Source organism: Neopelma chrysocephalum, unplaced genomic scaffold (assembly GCF_003984885.1).
Source record: "Neopelma chrysocephalum unplaced genomic scaffold, ASM398488v2 Primary Assembly neopelma1_22b, whole genome shotgun sequence".
NCBI lineage: Eukaryota > Metazoa > Chordata > Aves > Passeriformes > Pipridae > Neopelma > Neopelma chrysocephalum.
In genome coordinates this window covers 3,300,444-3,318,375 of record NW_020897690.1, presented here as the reverse complement: position 1 = coordinate 3,318,375, position 17,932 = coordinate 3,300,444, and the positions used below count along the sequence as shown (strand labels likewise).

At 35.7% G+C, this 17,932-nt stretch overlaps 1 protein-coding gene across 1 annotated transcript in view; it reads left to right on the top strand.

The window, feature by feature from the left end:
- NETO1 (neuropilin and tolloid like 1) overlaps positions 1–17,307 on the top strand; it is a 65,120-nt gene extending 47,813 nt beyond the window's left edge. Inside the window, exons 7-11 of the mRNA XM_027678170.1 lie at positions 42–270; positions 11,370–11,483; positions 13,783–14,341; positions 15,474–15,548; positions 16,782–17,307. Of these exons, the coding sequence (XP_027533971.1) occupies positions 42–270; positions 11,370–11,483; positions 13,783–14,341; positions 15,474–15,534 (963 nt within the window). The 3' untranslated portion in view covers positions 15,535–15,548; positions 16,782–17,307. The remainder of the gene's footprint in view (positions 1–41; positions 271–11,369; positions 11,484–13,782; positions 14,342–15,473; positions 15,549–16,781) is intronic.
- Positions 17,308–17,932: the final 625 nt, after the last annotated feature.

The following is a 17,932-nucleotide window of genomic DNA, read 5'->3' as shown; positions in this document are numbered from 1 at the left end:
ATATCTGTACATGTTGCCTTTGTTGTCTGATTGATTCATAGATCTATTTGCGATTCTTGGACTACGAGATGCAGAATTCCAATGAATGCAAAAGGAATTTTGTAGCTGTCTATGATGGAAGCAGCTCCGTGGAGGATTTGAAAGCAAAGTTTTGCAGCACTGTTGCTAATGATGTAATGCTGCGGACAGGTCTTGGTGTAATCCGCATGTGGGCAGATGAAGGCAGTCGAAACAGCCGATTCCAGATGCTCTTCACATCTTTCCAAGAACGTAAGACCCTAATCAATACAACTGCCTTTCAGTTTGTTAAATGATACAAGTCCCAAAATCTGTTAATATTTTCTACATGCAGAGTAGTCACTGAAGAATGTTGCCAAACAAGCCTATGTAAATATTCAGCACAGTTTTTATTCCATGCATTTGTAGTGAGCAATAATTTGTAATGCAGTAGCATTTGGAGCATTTGGAGCTAGTTCAAAAACAGGAAAACAGGTAGAAGCAGTCATGACCTGTAAAGTCTTATGACCATGACTTTTGTCTGATCCCCAAGTTACCAGGGTGCTATGCCTCAATTTTTCCTTACACAACATGGAAAATAATACAGCTCTGAAGGTTTTTATCAAGTCTGATCCTTTTTTATGAATTTGATTTTTTAGATCCCATCCTGATATGCATTTGAAAAATACCCTATGATTATTTTATCACAGTTCGTGGGTGTGTGCGCATATCAATAAATATATGTCAGAGATTGTTAAGCAAAGAGTTTACATTTTTGTAGCAACAAAAGCTTTCTAAAAGCCTTACATATTTCAGTTAATATTTTCTCTATGTGCCTTACTTGCATTTAAATGTTTATATGAATTCTGGACTCAGATAATAAGCAAAATAGGCTTTGAAATAAACAAAAGGTAGTTTTAACCAGCTTAAGAAAACAAACACACAATCGAACCAACAGCAAAAAACCTCAACAAACCCCAATAATTCCATTCACTGAAAATGATTGACCCAGGTAATCCTGTGAAAGACCTGTGAAAGATATCAATTTGTTTTCTTTGGTGGAAATAATACAAATTTGGTCTCTTGAGAAAGGTGTATATGCATTTATTTTCATATGCTGGTTCACGTTAATTTTTAATGTGTTTTTTGGTTTGTGCATCACATGCCTGACAGAAAGATTTTAGTGCAGCTGTCAGTGGTTATAATGAAGGTTCAATCCTACCAAACACATTCTTCATCTGCATTCTGTGTGTGTGTACCCTTCAATGAGGCAATGAGACTGTTTAGAACAGCCTCCCTAATTCTTTAATTATGGCTCTGATTAAAAATTTCTGACAGTTTACATGCCTGAAACTGCATGAGCTACTGTACTCGCACACTTGCAGCCTTATGGATTATATTTTTCTTGCCTGCAAATTAGGTCAGGGTCTAAAAGGTATTGAGAACCCTCAGTTGAGATAATACTGCCCTTTCTCATTTCTGCAACTGGAGATGTCTTGAATATTCAAGATCTGATTCATTTTTTCACAAGGCATCTTGATCTGTTACCTTAGAAACAACTGCATAGACACTGGAGGTTCACAGCATATAAAGAACTGGAGAGTGAAACATTATGATGACTAACTTGAAATGAAGGTTTGAATAAGTGTGTGTTTGCAAATCTCGCATATTTTAAAGGAAAATAAGGAAAAATGCGTGGTTTTTTTCTCTTACAGTATTCCTAATATATTTATCTGACATGCTACATCTTATGAGCTACTCCATTCTTGTAAGCAGATGACAATTTATACTGCAGGGTATTCTGACTGGTAAATTCGAAATACTGATGTGTTTTCTGTAAATTCACTCTGAACAGTCATTGCTCCCTAAAAGCTGAAAAATTATTAAAGGCTAAATTGTTCTTTGAAATATGTCTTCACAGCCTGCTCATAAATAATAGAAGAAATTGCATCTGTGATTGCTGGAAGTTGACTTTAAAGATTTAAGGGTTATGCAGATGGTACTTTCTGTGTCATGTCAGTTGTCTGTAAGTCCTGCCCTATGCTGCATAATGGTGCTGGCTGTCAAGAAGTCAGCTAGAACAGATGTCAGCGAGACACACTGTGAGACATCTCATAGCATGTAAACTGCAACGTCTTTCAGCAGCATGTGGGAATAATTAGATCATCTGCATGGAAGAGAAGGAATGTCAGACCTCATTCAGGGAGATGTGCATCAGGGAACAGACACCTGTGTCTCTATTAGGGGACAAAGATGAAAAAGTCTATATTTTTAATCTAGAGCTGAGAAAGGAACAAAATAGAAGATTACATATAAGTAGCGGTTATGTGCAGGGCAAAGAGTGCAAAAGTAGAATTCCAGTACTGCTCCTGTCAGAATGATCAGGAGGTGGTGTGATCTGTTGCTCCCCAAGTTCCTCTCCTTAGTGTGGAATTAAGCTGTTGAGACTGTGATTCTTCCTTTACACAAGGCTCTGTGAACTCAAAGTGGTATTTTTTGGAAACAGGCTACTGAGGCTGAGCAACATTTTCTTTCAGTAGAAGTCTGTTCAGTGTTAATTCTTGTTATAGAGCCATTTCCTGGGGATGTAACATTTGTGTAGAATAGAGAAGTCCTAAAGACATTTCTTATATGATTATTTTCATATGTTTTGATCATGTGCTCCAAATATGTATGCATTTTTTCTTGGCATCTGAAAAGAGTTCTTACAAGTTTCCAAACCTCCAGCAATGATACTTTCAGAGCAGCAGTGCTACAAATGTCTGAAGGAAAGGCATATAATGCATGAGGTTTCCTATGCCAGAAAATCAGGAATGATTTTCACATCATCAAGATAGTAGTAGAGCTCTAAGTAACACTTAATAACCAATTAATTTTTAATAGGTGATAATTTATAGTGATGATCTGAGATTTCATTATCAGCATTATTAGCTATTCCAACTGTCATTATGGGATTTTTTCTGATTATGTCCTTACCTTTTTAATATTTAAGATATCTTCTAAGCATAATCATATTTTTAGTATGGTAGTCACTATCTACACTAGATTTTAAATATCCAATAGATTAATATAGGAATGAGAAAACAAAGAAAACAAGAAAGCTAGTGTCATCAAAAGGTGTCTGTTCATCTGGTAAGAAGGCTTGAAAGATGAGTCTTTGTTTTTTCACCCACTGACTAACTGTTCATTTCATTTTCCATGATTGGAGAGTGATCTCCAGCCTGATTAATAACAGACATGCTACACCTACAGCTTCTTCAAAGAGCTGTTCCTCAGCAGACACACCTACGCTTTAGCCTAAAAGATTTGTAGAACCAGGGCATATGGGATAACAGAAAAACCCTCTGTATGCACAGCAGGCAAGATGTTTGCTCTCTCACCTCTGACTGCTCTGTGGTAGCGCTGCTTCCTTCTCTGCCCATAACCCTGCACCAGAAACCCCAGACCAGAAAAAACATCATTCCTTCTCTTATTTTATTGTCCCTTTGAGCTCTAAGCCTGTTTTTAAAGCCCTGTAACGTGACTTTTCTAATGGAGCATAAGTTCTATCATTCTTATTTTATTTTTAATAACAAAAACCATATTGGATAGAAATCTAAGACCATTGTCAGAGGAGCAGTGAGCAGCTTTATCAAATAAGAGCACCCAAGTCCTTGTTTACGGACTTTAAGGTGATCACCCAACACGGGCAATGTGGAAAAGGGATTTCAGGTATGCAGTGTTAAGAACTGTGTTTATTGTGGTAAAGCTAAGGGAACTACTGAAAAAGAGAACAACAAGGTGATAAGCCAGGTGGACGTTGATCTCTTCTCTCAAGCAACCAGCAGCAGGACAAGAGGGCATGGTCTTAAACTGTGCCAGGGGAGGTTTAGGTTGGATATTAGGAAGAAATTCTTTACAGAGAGAGTAATCAGACATTGGAATGGGCTGCTCAAGGAGGTGTTGGATTCACCATGCCTGAAGGCTTTTAAGATGAGACTGGATGTGGCGCTCAGTGCCATGGTCTAGTAACCACGGCGGTGTTGGATCAAGGGTTGGACTTGATGATATCGGAGGTCTTTTCTAACTCGGTTGATTCTATGATTCTATGATTTTGTGAAGTGCAACACTTGAACAGGCAGTTTCCCTTTGCAAGGACTTAGGAATGTAAACAGATTGCAGCCTTGCTGGTTTTGGTCTCTGCTTCTGCACTAATACATTGAAAAGAAACCACTGGGATTGCCTCCTTCCTGGTGAGCACTCATCTGTGGTTTTCTTCCCCTCTGTGCTGTTTGCAGTTATCTCTAGTAAAAACCCCTCCCTGGCTAAGCATCCCAGTGACTCTCTGACCCTGAACAAAAAAAGGTTTGTGGTGTCTAGAGTGTATAAACTGAACACAGACTGGAGCTCTGAGCACATGCTCCTGAGCTGCCATTCTCTGGTGAGCTTGTATAGCAAAAAAAAAAAAACAACCAAAACCCAACCAACCAACCAAAAAAAAAAAACCTGGAAAAACCAAAATAAAAAAACAAACAAAACCAAACAAAACCGAAACAAAAAAAACCCCACAACAAACAAAACAACCAAAAAACCGTAACCAAAACCAAACCAAAACCAAAAACCACAACCCCGCCCCCAAACAAAAAAAAAACACATGAAACCACATATAGATGTTTTTTTAAAGACAAGATTATCGATGTGTATCTGGTATTAATTATCCATAAAAGTTACATTTATCTTGAACAGACCTGTCTGAAGATGACTGAGAAATAACATTCAGTATTAAGCACATTTCATTGTCAAGTTTTTGTGTTTTAATAAGACTTTTTTTTATTTAATTGATGGCAAATGAAAAGATAATAATTTTACTTGAGGTGATATACTTGTAGTGTACAGTACTAAAACCATCCTAATAATTTTATAATTTTAATAAGTCAACTGAAACAATCTCTCAGTGTGACTGATGAATTTTTCCTTGAAAAGGCTGCTAGAAAATTTCTTCCTCTTTTTAAAGGATGATTCCAGGATCATTTGAAGTATTTAATTTTTCTTCCTCTTGTGGAGGAAAGAAAGCTCTATATTTCAGGAATGAACAACAGGAAAATCCAAATGATCTGTACTTAAAGAATTCATGTGCAGAGCATGATGCAATGAGCTGTCTTGAGTAGATGAGGAGTAGGTGTGAAATGTCTAACGACTTCAGTGTAAAATGTTTCTTACATCTAACTATTGTTAAAATTTCCGATTTTTCTCATTTACCCTTAGGAAGAAACAAGACCTCTCAAAAACGTTATGACAAGAAGGGAAGGGGGGAAGAGGGGAAGAGAGATAAGACTAAAAATAGCAAGTGGTGTAGGGCATTTGTCTAAGATTATCGAGTCCTGGCCTGAAATCCCTGCCTTGAAACAGGCTCAAAGGGTAAATCCACACAGTTCAATGAAGGATGACATAGGTACCCAAGCTAGGTTACTCAGATCTAGTTCACACTCCAGAAGCAAAGGAATTGCACTAATGCTGTACAGTGGTAAGAAATAGTGTAAATACACTGGGGAAAGCACTGCACTGAAGTGGAACAGCCAGGCTTCACACGAGTTCCATAACAATTCTGCTATTAACTCTATCTTGTGAAAATGTTTTGACCTGGCCACGTTTCTATTTTATATCCAAAGTAACCTGAAATACCCAACAAAATTATGCTCGATGCACAAAGCAAAGTAATTTGTTATTAATGTGATAATATCACAATAGTATAATAATCTTTAATAACATGGAATATTTAATTTCTATACTGCTTTCTAAATATTTTCATTTTATAGTACAAACTGGAATGCATTACTTGTTATTATTTATTTTAGTGTCTAAGTGAAAGCAGTATAATTATATTTTTAAATATAAATTATGACTTCTTTTATTTCATCTTGCTTTGTTAAAATGGCACATCAAAGAAATATTAATACACATTATGGTTCTCTGCCTTAAGGCTATTCATGATTAAAATATTCATTTTAGATTAATAAATGAAAAAGTATATGGACACGTGCATTTCTAAAACCTTCCCATAGTAAGAAAATATAGACAACTACATTGGTTCAGTTTTTATGAATTTGAAAAGCAGTAGCAAACACAAGCTTTTTTTGAATGCTGTGATGGTAACCTTATGGAAATATGAATAATATAACAATCTCCTAATTTGTACTAGAAACAAAATATATTTATATGGTCAATAATAGAAATAGCATCGTTATTATTATAGTTGTGGTTTTTTAAGTACACATTTCCTAAACCTGAAAAAGACTGGAATATCATTTTTATTCCTGGTAACTCGTTTATATATCGTCTAGGATAAGGGCACCATCTTGTGTTCAATATAAATACTCATTGCAAAGATGATGTTACATTATAATGAATTCAATAACTATAAAATTTGTTTGTATATTAAGATGCAAGGTATTCTTATAGCACCCATATTCATAAAAAGAAAATATCATCATTAAAACATAGAATGAATACTTTTGAAGTTTTTCATTGTGTATATGTTTTTTTTACAAATTGTAATTTTACATAAAAATAATTATCAGTTCAAATCCAAACTAGAAAAAGAACCTTTAATAATATTTTTTCTTTAATTAGTGATTTAATTTAGATTGTAGTGTTTTCATACAGTAAAAATTTATCAGAGGTCTAAATTTATTAAAACACATCAGGTTGAATTATATGTGTAGTTCTAATTTGTTCACTTTTGTTATAATCATTATGAATTCTTCATTGTTCTGAATATGCTATCTAACTTATTTCTAGGGCAGTACCTTGTTAGAGTTTGACGCAAGGTAGCTTTGGGACACAGGAGAAATTATATAATTGTGTGTTCCCAGCTCTTACTTTTAATCTAATTATGAAGTCACTTTTTTCAGAGAGTCACAGAGGGGTTGGAAGGGACTCCAGGATGTGGTCTAGTCCAGTCCTTCTGCTCAAAGCAGGGTCAGTTACAGCAGGGTGCTCAGGGTTGCATCCAGTTGTGTTTTTAATATCTTCAATGATGGAGACTCCACAACCTCTCTGGTAAACAAGCTCCTGCATAGTGTCTGATCAGCCTCAAAGTAGAAGTTTGTTCTTGGATTTTACAGGGAATTGCCTATATTTCATTTAGTGCTTCTCGCTTCTTGTCTTGGCACTGCACATCACTGAGAAGAGCTTGGTTCTGTCTTCTTTACTCCCTCCCATTGGGTATTTGTATGCATGGACAAGAGCCTGCATGAGCCTTCTCTTCTTCAGGTTGAACAGTCTGAGGTCTCTCAGCCTCACTTCACATGTCTGATGTCTCAAGCCTCAGAGGGGAAGGATCATATCTCTCAACTGGCTGACAATTCTGTTTCTAATGCAGCCCAGCACACTGGTGGCATTCTTTGCCACAAGGGCACAATGCTGGCCCATGGTCACCTTATTGCACAACAGAACCTATTCTGCAAACTTCCTTTCCAGACAGTCAGTCCCTAGCATGTACTAGTGCATGAAGTTATTCTTTCCCAGGGACAGGACTTTGCATTTCCTTTTGTTGATCTGTTTGACATTCATTTCTGTTCAGCCTGTTGAGGCCCCGATCAGCACAACTTTAAAGAGATAATCAAGAGTGGCTTCACAATAACATTAGTCAACTTATTCCCTCTTTGCAGCATCCTGAACTTCACCATCTCATACTCACTGCAGCCAGGGCTGCTCCTGACATTCATATCCTTGCTTGGTTCTTGTTTATAAGAGTATGAGGCACAGCAGAGCTACCTTCATCATTTCCATGATATCAGGAAGTTATCAGTCCACTCTGGAAACTTCCTGGATTGCTTGTGCCCTGCTGTGTTGCCCTCCACAGGGTTAAAATCCCCATAAAGACCAGGTCCCGTGAATGTGAGGCTGTTTCCAGCTGCCTAAAGATTTTGTTGACTTCTTGACCATGATCAAGTAGTCCAGACACAAAGTACGATATTAGTAGCTGTGGGCTGACACTGGGCTTTCCACTAATCATGACCCAATAACTCTCACTTGGCTCCTCGCTTGAGTGAGCTTTCTCTGTTCCTACTGCTCTCTGATATAAAGAGCATTTATATAGTCATGGGGAAAACCACAGAGTGATAGAGCACATCTCCTGCTGTGTGGAGATGCTTGTGTTGTTTAATCTAGTTTAAGTTAATGATAGCAGGGGCTTCCTTTTGTGAAAAAATTCCACAAGTTTGATGTCACATACCTTGACTGCTTGATTCCACTCCCATCCTGAGTTCTCTAACAGCTTCAGAAAAGCATCAGGACCAGACATATCTTGCTATAAAAGAGATCTGTTTACTACTGGTTCATTTATCTTTTTGCTATTACTAGAATGTATTTGATACAACATCCCAAGACCTCATTGCTGTGCCTTTTCAAGGGCAAGGAAACTAATTCCTCCAATGTACAATGGGACCGACAAGTTTTCAGCTTCCCTAGATGCTTTCATTCATTCCAGTAAAAAGCCTTAATTAGAGTGGAGAAAATATATTGATCTCTTGCCAATCTTAATCAATCCATGTTCATGGGACCACAGAGAGAACTTGACTATACTACTTTTATAAATATGAAAAAGAGGGGGCTGTTTGTCATTAGTTTTCTGAATCTTACATTTGTGTTTCTTTCCTGTTAAGTTTTCTGTACCTGGTCTGAAATTGCTTTACATCACTCTTTATCTTGTTTTGACATTTATTCACATACCATTTTGTTCCTCCACAGTTCAACAGCAAAATTTAGAAAAACTGAAATTTTCATTCCTTTTTCTTCCTTTCTCTTACCTTTCCAGATCTCCCTGCCATCTCTTTGCATAATTACTCCTTCTTAAATCTGCAGAAAAGGTCTTTCTTATTGCCCTTAATTTTTCTCTAATTTCCAAAACATTTCCTAATATTTTTCATTTCAGTGCAGAATGCCTTAATTGACATCTGCTTTTCCTATACAGTTCTCTCTTTCTTCCTCTTCTTCCTCTTCCTTTCACTTCCTACCTACCTTCCTTTAGTTCTCCTTTTCTACTTACCACTTCTGAATTCCTTTATTTCTGCCTTGCACAACTACCCTTTCTTCCTTTAAATTGCTCTGTTTTCTTTTGGGATTTGTTTTTTCACTATTAATCCTTTCTTTGAAGTTGCATTTTGGATTAAATCAGACTGATTTTAAAGCCATAGGCATCTAGGTGGTTCTGCCTGCTCAGACACAGCAGTCTGTTCCCCCATTTCACTTCTAAGGTCCTTCATGCCACTCTGAATGCTTTTTGGTCTTTTTTTTTTCTTCTTCTTTGTGGCTTTATTAGCAGAAGCTGTCCTAATCTTGCAATTGGGGTTTTTTGTTAGTTTGTTTGGGGTTTTGTTTCTCCTGTCTGGTTCGTTGGTTGGTTTTTGGTTGGTTTGTCTTTGGTTTTTTCCTCTCTTGTTCCTGTGTCACTCCTTGTACTTTCTCCATTCAGGTCTTATTTTCTTCACACTTCCTACCTATTACCATGTATTTTGAATGGGTGGCTTTTTAGATTTTCTTAGGTTTCTCTTTTACATAATTCTCTTCCTCTGCTTCACCTTTTTTTGCTTAGAGTAGACAGTGAGACTCTTTCTGCATGTTGGAAAGAACCAGTCCCAAAAGTTCCTCAAGTGGAAACAGCTAGAGCGTGGAAGGATGATTATGCCTCTGACGTGTTACCTATATGAGGTGTCGCATCATGATGTGACACAATATCCTCCAGGCTCAGACCTCACTGTCCCCAAATGACAGCAACAGATAGATCAGGACTGCCCCAAAGTACCCTCCCTTTCTACATGCATGTGCTGTTTTGTTCTTTCTGTCCATTTTAAAGTAGAATCCTTTCCGTAACAAACTTACAACCTCATCAGGCTCACTGCAGTTTAGGAGATGGTATACCAGACTTAAAAAAAATTTAACAGTGAACAGGCTCGTTGATGTCTTCAGCACTGGCTAAGACATATAGTATATGTATACTGTTATATCTGAGTGAGCAGTTGCATATTTGAGGGTGTACACTTTGATTTTGATGCATTTACTATTTATTTAACAGACCATAAATGCTCCAAATAAGCCATTATAGTCAGTTATGGATATCTGAACTTAAACACTTATTGAAGAGTAGATTTCTTGTCATGATATATGGAGTCATTAAGTTCTACAATATGAATATTTTGTGCTGTACTTAGTTTGCAAATCACTAAAGCAGTTGTCTACTCTGAGCCAGTCTCTGCACTATGCATATATGTTGTCACAGGAATTGCTTTTAAAGTTGCAGAGGAGAAAAATTGCTATGAAGCATCAAATTTGAAGTATAAATAGTATGAACATCATAACTCCTTTCTGATTAGTTAAGTCTTAGTTTATTTTTTAACTTTCCCTTAAAAATAATTATAATAATGCTTTTGGGTTGTTTGAACTAAAAAAATACATAAGGAGTTAATTTTTACTGATTTAACATTGATAAAGTTTGTAGCTCTTCTAAAAGAAGGAATTTGGTTTTAGTAAAAAAAATATAAGGAGTAATTTATCTTTACTGTATCATATGCTTTTGGAGTAGTAGCTTCACAATGCCAACACCGAATCATCTCCCAAAACTTCTGTAAACAGCACATATTAGCAAGCATGTATGATTTTTTCTGAAGGCTTCCAGGCAACTTCTTCACAGTAATAATAGATGGCCATCAGTAAAGCCTTTTTCCTGCAGCTTTGATCTGCATGCATCTTCTAAATCATGGGCTTCAGGGGCACTGAAGACTGTTGCTTTTTTTAATCTTCATACTTGTGATCAAAGTGGTGCTTCTTAACTGTAGCCTTTCTCATGAGTGAAAGGGTTTGTAAAATAATTTTACTTTCTCTGTGTATAAATGCTCAGGCACCATTTTTAGAGGCCCTAAAGTGACTTCTTCAAATCACACAAGTTTTCTTATAAAGCTTGAGTTTCAGCAACAAACTTTAAAAGAAATTATTTCCTATACGCTAGATCTGTCTGGGATGCAGTTAATTCTTTTCCTAGCAGCCCATAGGGTAATGTATTTTGCATCTGTGGCTAAAATTGTTGATAACATATCAATGATACCCCATCAACGGGCCAGTCAACAGGCCAATCCACCACAACCATGACAGTCAGGCTAAGGGAAAGTCCAGTCATCTTAGACAAAATTGAAAATCTCTTGCCACAGAGTAATAAAAAGTGTGTGACTGTCAATTGAGTGGTGTCAGTGCTGCATGTCAAATAATTATTATGCTCAAGGAACCTGTGTTGTATAGTTTTTTCCTATTACAGATTACATGTCCCCTCCTAGATGTGTGTGTTGTGGAGTGCTGAATGATTTGCTCCTTAATATCAGCTTTTTCTCTCTTGTTTTTAGCCCCTTGTGAAGCCAACACATTCTTTTGCCACAGTAATATGTGTATAAATAATACACTGGTCTGCAACGGACTCCAGAATTGTGTGTATCCCTGGGATGAAAACCACTGCAAAGGTAATGTTTAGGATTGAAAAAGTCAAATCATGTACACTGCATGAGATTCAGCAAATGATCCTCAGTTTCTTGTTAAGTATGTGCCAGGTGCATGAAAACTCCGGAAGAGTAATTCAGGAAGAGCGTACAACGAGCAATGGAGAAAATGAAGGGAGTTAAAAAATGCTGATGGATTTTACTTTCACTGTTTGCATTCATGATGTGTAGCATTGCATTGGTTACATCCTTCTGGCTGGCTATATGCTTCTGGAAGGCTTTCTGATCACTTCGTCTGTTTCCCATACAACCTAAAGTATAATTAAAAGTAATGTTTCAGTTCCTTCGTCATAGGTACTTTTGTAGTGGAGTAACATATGGGTAGCAGGTGTCTTTTAGCTGCATGCTATGCCCATAATAGCCCATGTGGTTTTCAAAGCCAAAGTGAAGTGGAATTTACACTGCAAGAAACCAAAGAAATCCAACTATCATCAAGTGAAATTGAAGAGTGAGGAACAAGCACAGGAAATCAGGTGTAATGTCTGTTTCATAGGGAGGGAGGGATGTTCCTAACCATGTGTTGGCAATGGTTTCTACATATTGCTGTGTTTCTGGAAAACAAAAAAAGTCAGCATCTGTGTTGTCTTCAGGGAAAAGAGCTTAACTAACTTACATTGCAGGCTTGGGAGACAGTTTGCCCACCCCCATCCACCCCCACCCCCCCCCCGATGCAGATTTGTTCCTGGAAACATAGGATATGCCAAATTTAGGAACCAATCAAGAAAAAATTCAGAATGAGGTGGATTAGCAGTCAGCCCATAAGTCTGCTGAAGCCTGTAAAATCCTGACAAGCAGTGCAATAGGGTAAAACACAAATGAAAGCATACTTCAAAAGAACACAACTAAACTGTGGAATAGCATAATATTCTTCAAGGAAACTAAACATACAATTGGGAAATAATTATAAATTCTCTAGTTCTTCAGAACAGGGGAAAACACAAAATCTTCAACACTCTTTTAATTTCCAGAATGATTTTCATCTTTCTTTTGCCAAGTATTGGGTCTTGTGCGTTTATCCTCTCTTTTTTTTTCTAACTATGAAAAGCAGGTTTGCTGATTCCAGCAAAAACGTTGTTTGCTGCAGTGCTGCTTTTTCTAAGTCTGCTTTTTCTCCAGAGTCTGTGTCAGTCAGTTAGAAAAACACTGGGTAAGAGTAGGCAATGGGGAGTACTGAAAAGTTACTTTTTGGAATCTAGGAGATTCTGAAGAGATGGATGTTACAGTTGTGGTGCCAGTAACTTTCATTTCAAAGGTTTTTTGTTGGGTTTTTTGATATGTTTTAGGTTGCCAAGAAAAATTACAGTAAACTGGGTGTTGAAACTTAATCACAGTTGTCGAGTCTTGCTATGCCTGAGAGAGAAAGATAAGAATGCTTTCAGCTAGAATTTCTACAAGGCTCAGTCACCATCTCATGTGCCTGCAGCCATTTGAAAGCAAATCACAAAGAAAGATACACAACAGTAGAGTGAAACTGGTTTTATTTTTATTATTTTACTGCATATTTTTATCATTATTCACAATGCAGAATTTGCTGGCTAACCTATTAGAGGCCTCTGAGTAAAGGGTAGTAGACATCATCAGCTTTTGTGTTTTTATGGGTGTTCAGAAAAGTTTTGTTAATTAATAGGAAAAAGAAAAAAGAAATAACTTGCACCAATTTGGTTTTTTCCTTTCTCAAATCTCAATTTGAATAACTTTTCTATTTTCTCCTGATTTAGCTTTTTCATTGAGAACTGCAAAAGTCCCAGTCAGCTCACAATTATTAGGACTTCAACACAGTTCGCAATCCAAAGAAATATTTCTTTTTAAATCCTGTAAAATCTTGTTCTTCCATTGGTGCTAATGTCCTAGTTCCATATATTTACTGGAAGGGACAGAAAATAATGAAGAGAACATCTGTAACAGTCTTGGGGGCTTTAGCAGGCAAATAGAGTTCAGAGGTGACACTGAAGCCATCTGCTTGTTGCGGTGGTTACTTTTTATAAAAAAACATATATAATTCTTTCAATTAATTAAGCCTGCAATATACCCTGAATAAATGACTTTCCAAGTGAATAGGCACACAGAGGACTTGTGTGTTGTTTATTTGGCTTTCATGAATACCTGATTTCTTCCTCTTTTCTCTTTTGTTGATGAGATTGATTAAGTGAACTCAGACATACACTAGGCTCAGCTTTGTAGTAATCTGTGAACTCATCATGGTTGCTTTTATTCCTGAACTGCAATTAATGCTGTGCCTTTTTTTTTTTCTCCTATCACACAGAAAAAAGAAAAGCTAACCTATTGGACCAACTTACCAATACCAGTGGGACTATAATTGGGGTGACTTCTTGCATTGTGATCATCCTCATTGTCATATCTATTATAGTACAGATCAAGCAGCCTCGTAAAAAATTTGTCCAAAGGAAAACAGACTTTGATCAAAATGTGTTCCAGGAGGTGTTTGAGCCTCCTCATTATGAGTTATGCACCCTCAGAGGGACAGGGACTACAGCTGACCTTGCTGATATTGCAGATGACTTTGAAAATTATCATAAACTGCGGAGATCCTCTTCAAAATGCATTCATGACCATCACTGTGGATCACAAGTGTCTAGCATTAAGGGCAGCCGTAGTAACCTCAGCACAAGAGATGCTTCTGTCTTGACAGAAATACAACCCCAGCCTGTAAAACCACTTGTTCAACCCATGAACAGGAGAAATATCCTTGTCATGAAGCATAGCTACTCACAAGATGCTGCAGATGCGTGTGAGATAGACGAAATTGAAGAGGTACCAACCACAAGTCACAGGCTGTCCAGACATGATAAATCTGTTCAGCGGTCAGTATCAATAGATTTTTGATGAAGACTGTTGTGTAAGGACTTGATTGCCCAAACATATTCCCTCTTTATTCAGTAAAGTCTTATTTTTTTCTTCTTTACTTATTGTTTAAATTTCTGTTTGCTGATAGTACATACTACTACATTATTTCTCCTCCTGTCTCTCTTTCTCTCATCTCTGCTCCTGGTTCCTGAAGGATTCTGTATCTCAGTTTTACATTTCTATCTTATTTCTTTCTTTTATTTTTACTATTTTATACACATCCACATGCATACATACATTGGTCAACAGAGAACAGGTACAATTTTTAAAAACCAAAGAAGATTGTGTAAATTTAGTTTTTGGAAAAGCCACATATATGTGGTTTCCTTGTAACTGAGGTGGCCTTGAGTATAAACCACTGCTGGTCTAACCATCTCTAAATCAATACATCAGTAAATAAAAAATACATGTATCCATTTTGATGCATGACACAAGAATGAGGATCACAATCCTGGGGTAAGGAAACCCCTTTTATCATGAAACGTTAACTTTTATATAATGAATGAAAATATTTTCAAATTTATTGTATCCGTTCCATTATTAATCACAGTATTTTTGTCATACCTAAGATAGACAAATTAGAACATGAGACACCATAGTGAACTCATATATTTACATATAAGAATGAAGTTGAAAGAAATCTTTCTAATCAATAAAAAAGTAAAGTCAAGCATGATATTTTTAATAAAAGACCTATTTTTCTATATCTTGCAGTCTGAATGACTGTAAATATGAATGATTAGAAGTTTACAAGTAAAAGAAAAAAAGCAAAACCATTTATGAACGATATATTTAAAAAACACACATAACCTTTTTTTATATATATTTGTTTTCTCTTGCACACATTATTTATGCACTTTCTGTGACTGTTTACATGCCCTCCATATTTTCTTTGCACATTAAGGCATTTCTGTTTCTTAAAAAAGAAGTTATTTGACTATTTTAATCTAACTGCATGCCTGTGTAAATTACTTCATGAATATCGGTCAGATTATCGAAGTGTACTGTTTATTAAGTATATATATGCATATATTTCTTCTTTTCTATGCAAACACTATTATTTTGAATGAAATAGCCATAACATTCCAGGTTCTGCCTCATTGGGTCTCTAAGCAAACATGAGTCTGAGTACAACACAACTAGGGTCTAAGAGACAAACCTGAGGTAAGTAAACTTATGTATACAGCCATTGAACAATCTGTTGCTTTCCATTTCATTTGTTATTTTTCTGAAATGCATATTAGGTCTCACCTTGTATGCAGAGAGCCAGGGTTGAATTCTAAGAAAGCTGAAAGACAGATGACCACTTTAACATTGTAAACTAAGCAAAATTTTTTAATTGCTTATTCTTGACAGTACTATAATCAGCCCCAGCTAAATGCAATCTTCATTTCAAACACCTTATAAAGTTAGATGCTTTGCATGGCTCTTCTGTTTCATTTTTTAAAAATATTATTTATGAAAATAAAATTTAGATTCCCAGCATTTAAAATAGTACATAAAACTTGACAATCTAACTCAGGTCAGTAAGACGTGGAACTATCTCGTTTTAATTCATTTTATTCATTCAACCTTGTGAAATGTTGGGGGAGGATTATGTGAAGTGTTGGGGGAAGAGTATGTGGTAGTACTGATAAATTTAGAGATTCTGTAGCACTGTTGTTAATGTTTTCAAATTAAACTTACTTTTTTGAGTCTTTTCCTAGACTTAATTTTGCATCATTTTTATCAGCATTTAATCTCAATAAACATAATCTCAGATGTTCATAATAGACTTACAGATAGCTGTTAGTCTGTCAATTTATAAATGTGTATATAAAAACATAGATATGTGTATAAACATTTTTATGTGTATATATGTATAAAGCAATTTTACAGGGAAAGAATCTATTAATGGTTTTATTGCTTGTAGATAGATTAAGTAAATATTTTTCTGCATTTTTTCTTCAGAGAACATCTTTTAACTTTTTTTTTTTGCTTTCAGACAACTATTCATGCAGTCATGAAAACTCTGAATGGAAAAATTTATAATGAATTATCTCAGCTGTCTGAAAGAAAGAGTGGAAAATTTTCTTATTTAATTTCATTGCCTTTATGCAAATCTAAGAAATATAGGCATATCTTACTTCCTTAGCAAGATACTCCCATTGCACAATAATATATTTCTTTTGCAATTTTGTTGCTGGCCACCAAGTGCTCCTTAGTTATTAAATATATTTGGAGATTCGCCGCAAACTTGAGGAAGAAATTAGCTCCTAAGATTGACCCTTTTTTTTTAAGCATAGTTTTATTTAAGTTTATATGTTTTATGTCTGGTTTTTACTTGTATGTTTTGTGATATGTGGAAGAAGATTTACATTGAACTTTTGTTATATGTACGTTGTTTTCATTATATAGACTGCTTGAGAATAGTGCGCTCCTGGGTGATTTTGAACATGCTACAATGAAATGTGAAACTATCGTCCTTGGAAACACCAGCTAGAGGTTTTATGGACTCTCTGACCAGCTATTCTCATGTCATGACAAAATTCAGCAAACAGTGTTGAGTAAAATTACTAGAAGGCAATAAGACTTTGGTTATTATGCTTATCAGTCATTTCTCTTTTTTCTTTTTCTCTCTTCTTTTTGTTACAATTTAAATTCCCAATTTCAGGAACAATTTATTGAAATCAGGTATTTAGCCATTCATAATCACTTCAATAGAAGCATTTGTTGGATAAGCATCTAGCAATATGACTGAATTTGACATTGAGAAATTAATCTGCATGTTTGTTACTGAATATTTGAGTTGGCAAAATCCCTTTATTAGATACATTGTAAAAAGCATGCATTCACAATTATTGCTGTTACTGTTCCATTTCTGTGTCATATGCTTGCTACTTGTAACTTTTTATATAAAAATACATAAAAAAATGTATAATAATTTCGTACCTTGAGTTTAATGGTAATGTTTTCTTTTACCTAATTTATCAATCCTCTGTAATTTGGGAGATTGAGCTCAAAAAGTATCTTCTAGAAACTTGAAACCCAGATACAGAAGGAAATCGTCTGTCTCTCATCCCTCATTTACTGAAAAGCAAAATACATTTTTTTTTAAGATTTAAATGGATTCATATTACATAAAGTTGATCACTTAATTTCAGTTCAAAGGTTTGTCATAAACTGTATGCTCAGTTCTGTACTCTTAATTAATTTATTTCCATGGTAATTAATAAGAAGTTTGCTTCAGTGTGGTAGAGCTGCAGATATTTATCAGTTACACAAATGTTATGTCTGGATTCCAATTTTAGAAATACAGATATAAGCCACTTCCCTATGCAAGATAAAATTATATTCGTAATTCAAGCTACAAATATTCAAGCAACTGACACAAAAATTACACCTGAGAAGTTACATTATTATAGGTTGAAGAGCCAAAATCATGTAAAGTTGAAAGTCCTCTTATTTAAGAACTCAGTAACCATGCATAAAATCCTAGTTTCATTATCTATGTAAAGTGTTACCTTCCAAATTCTGTTTTAAAACAAATCCCAGTTCCTTCTTGAACA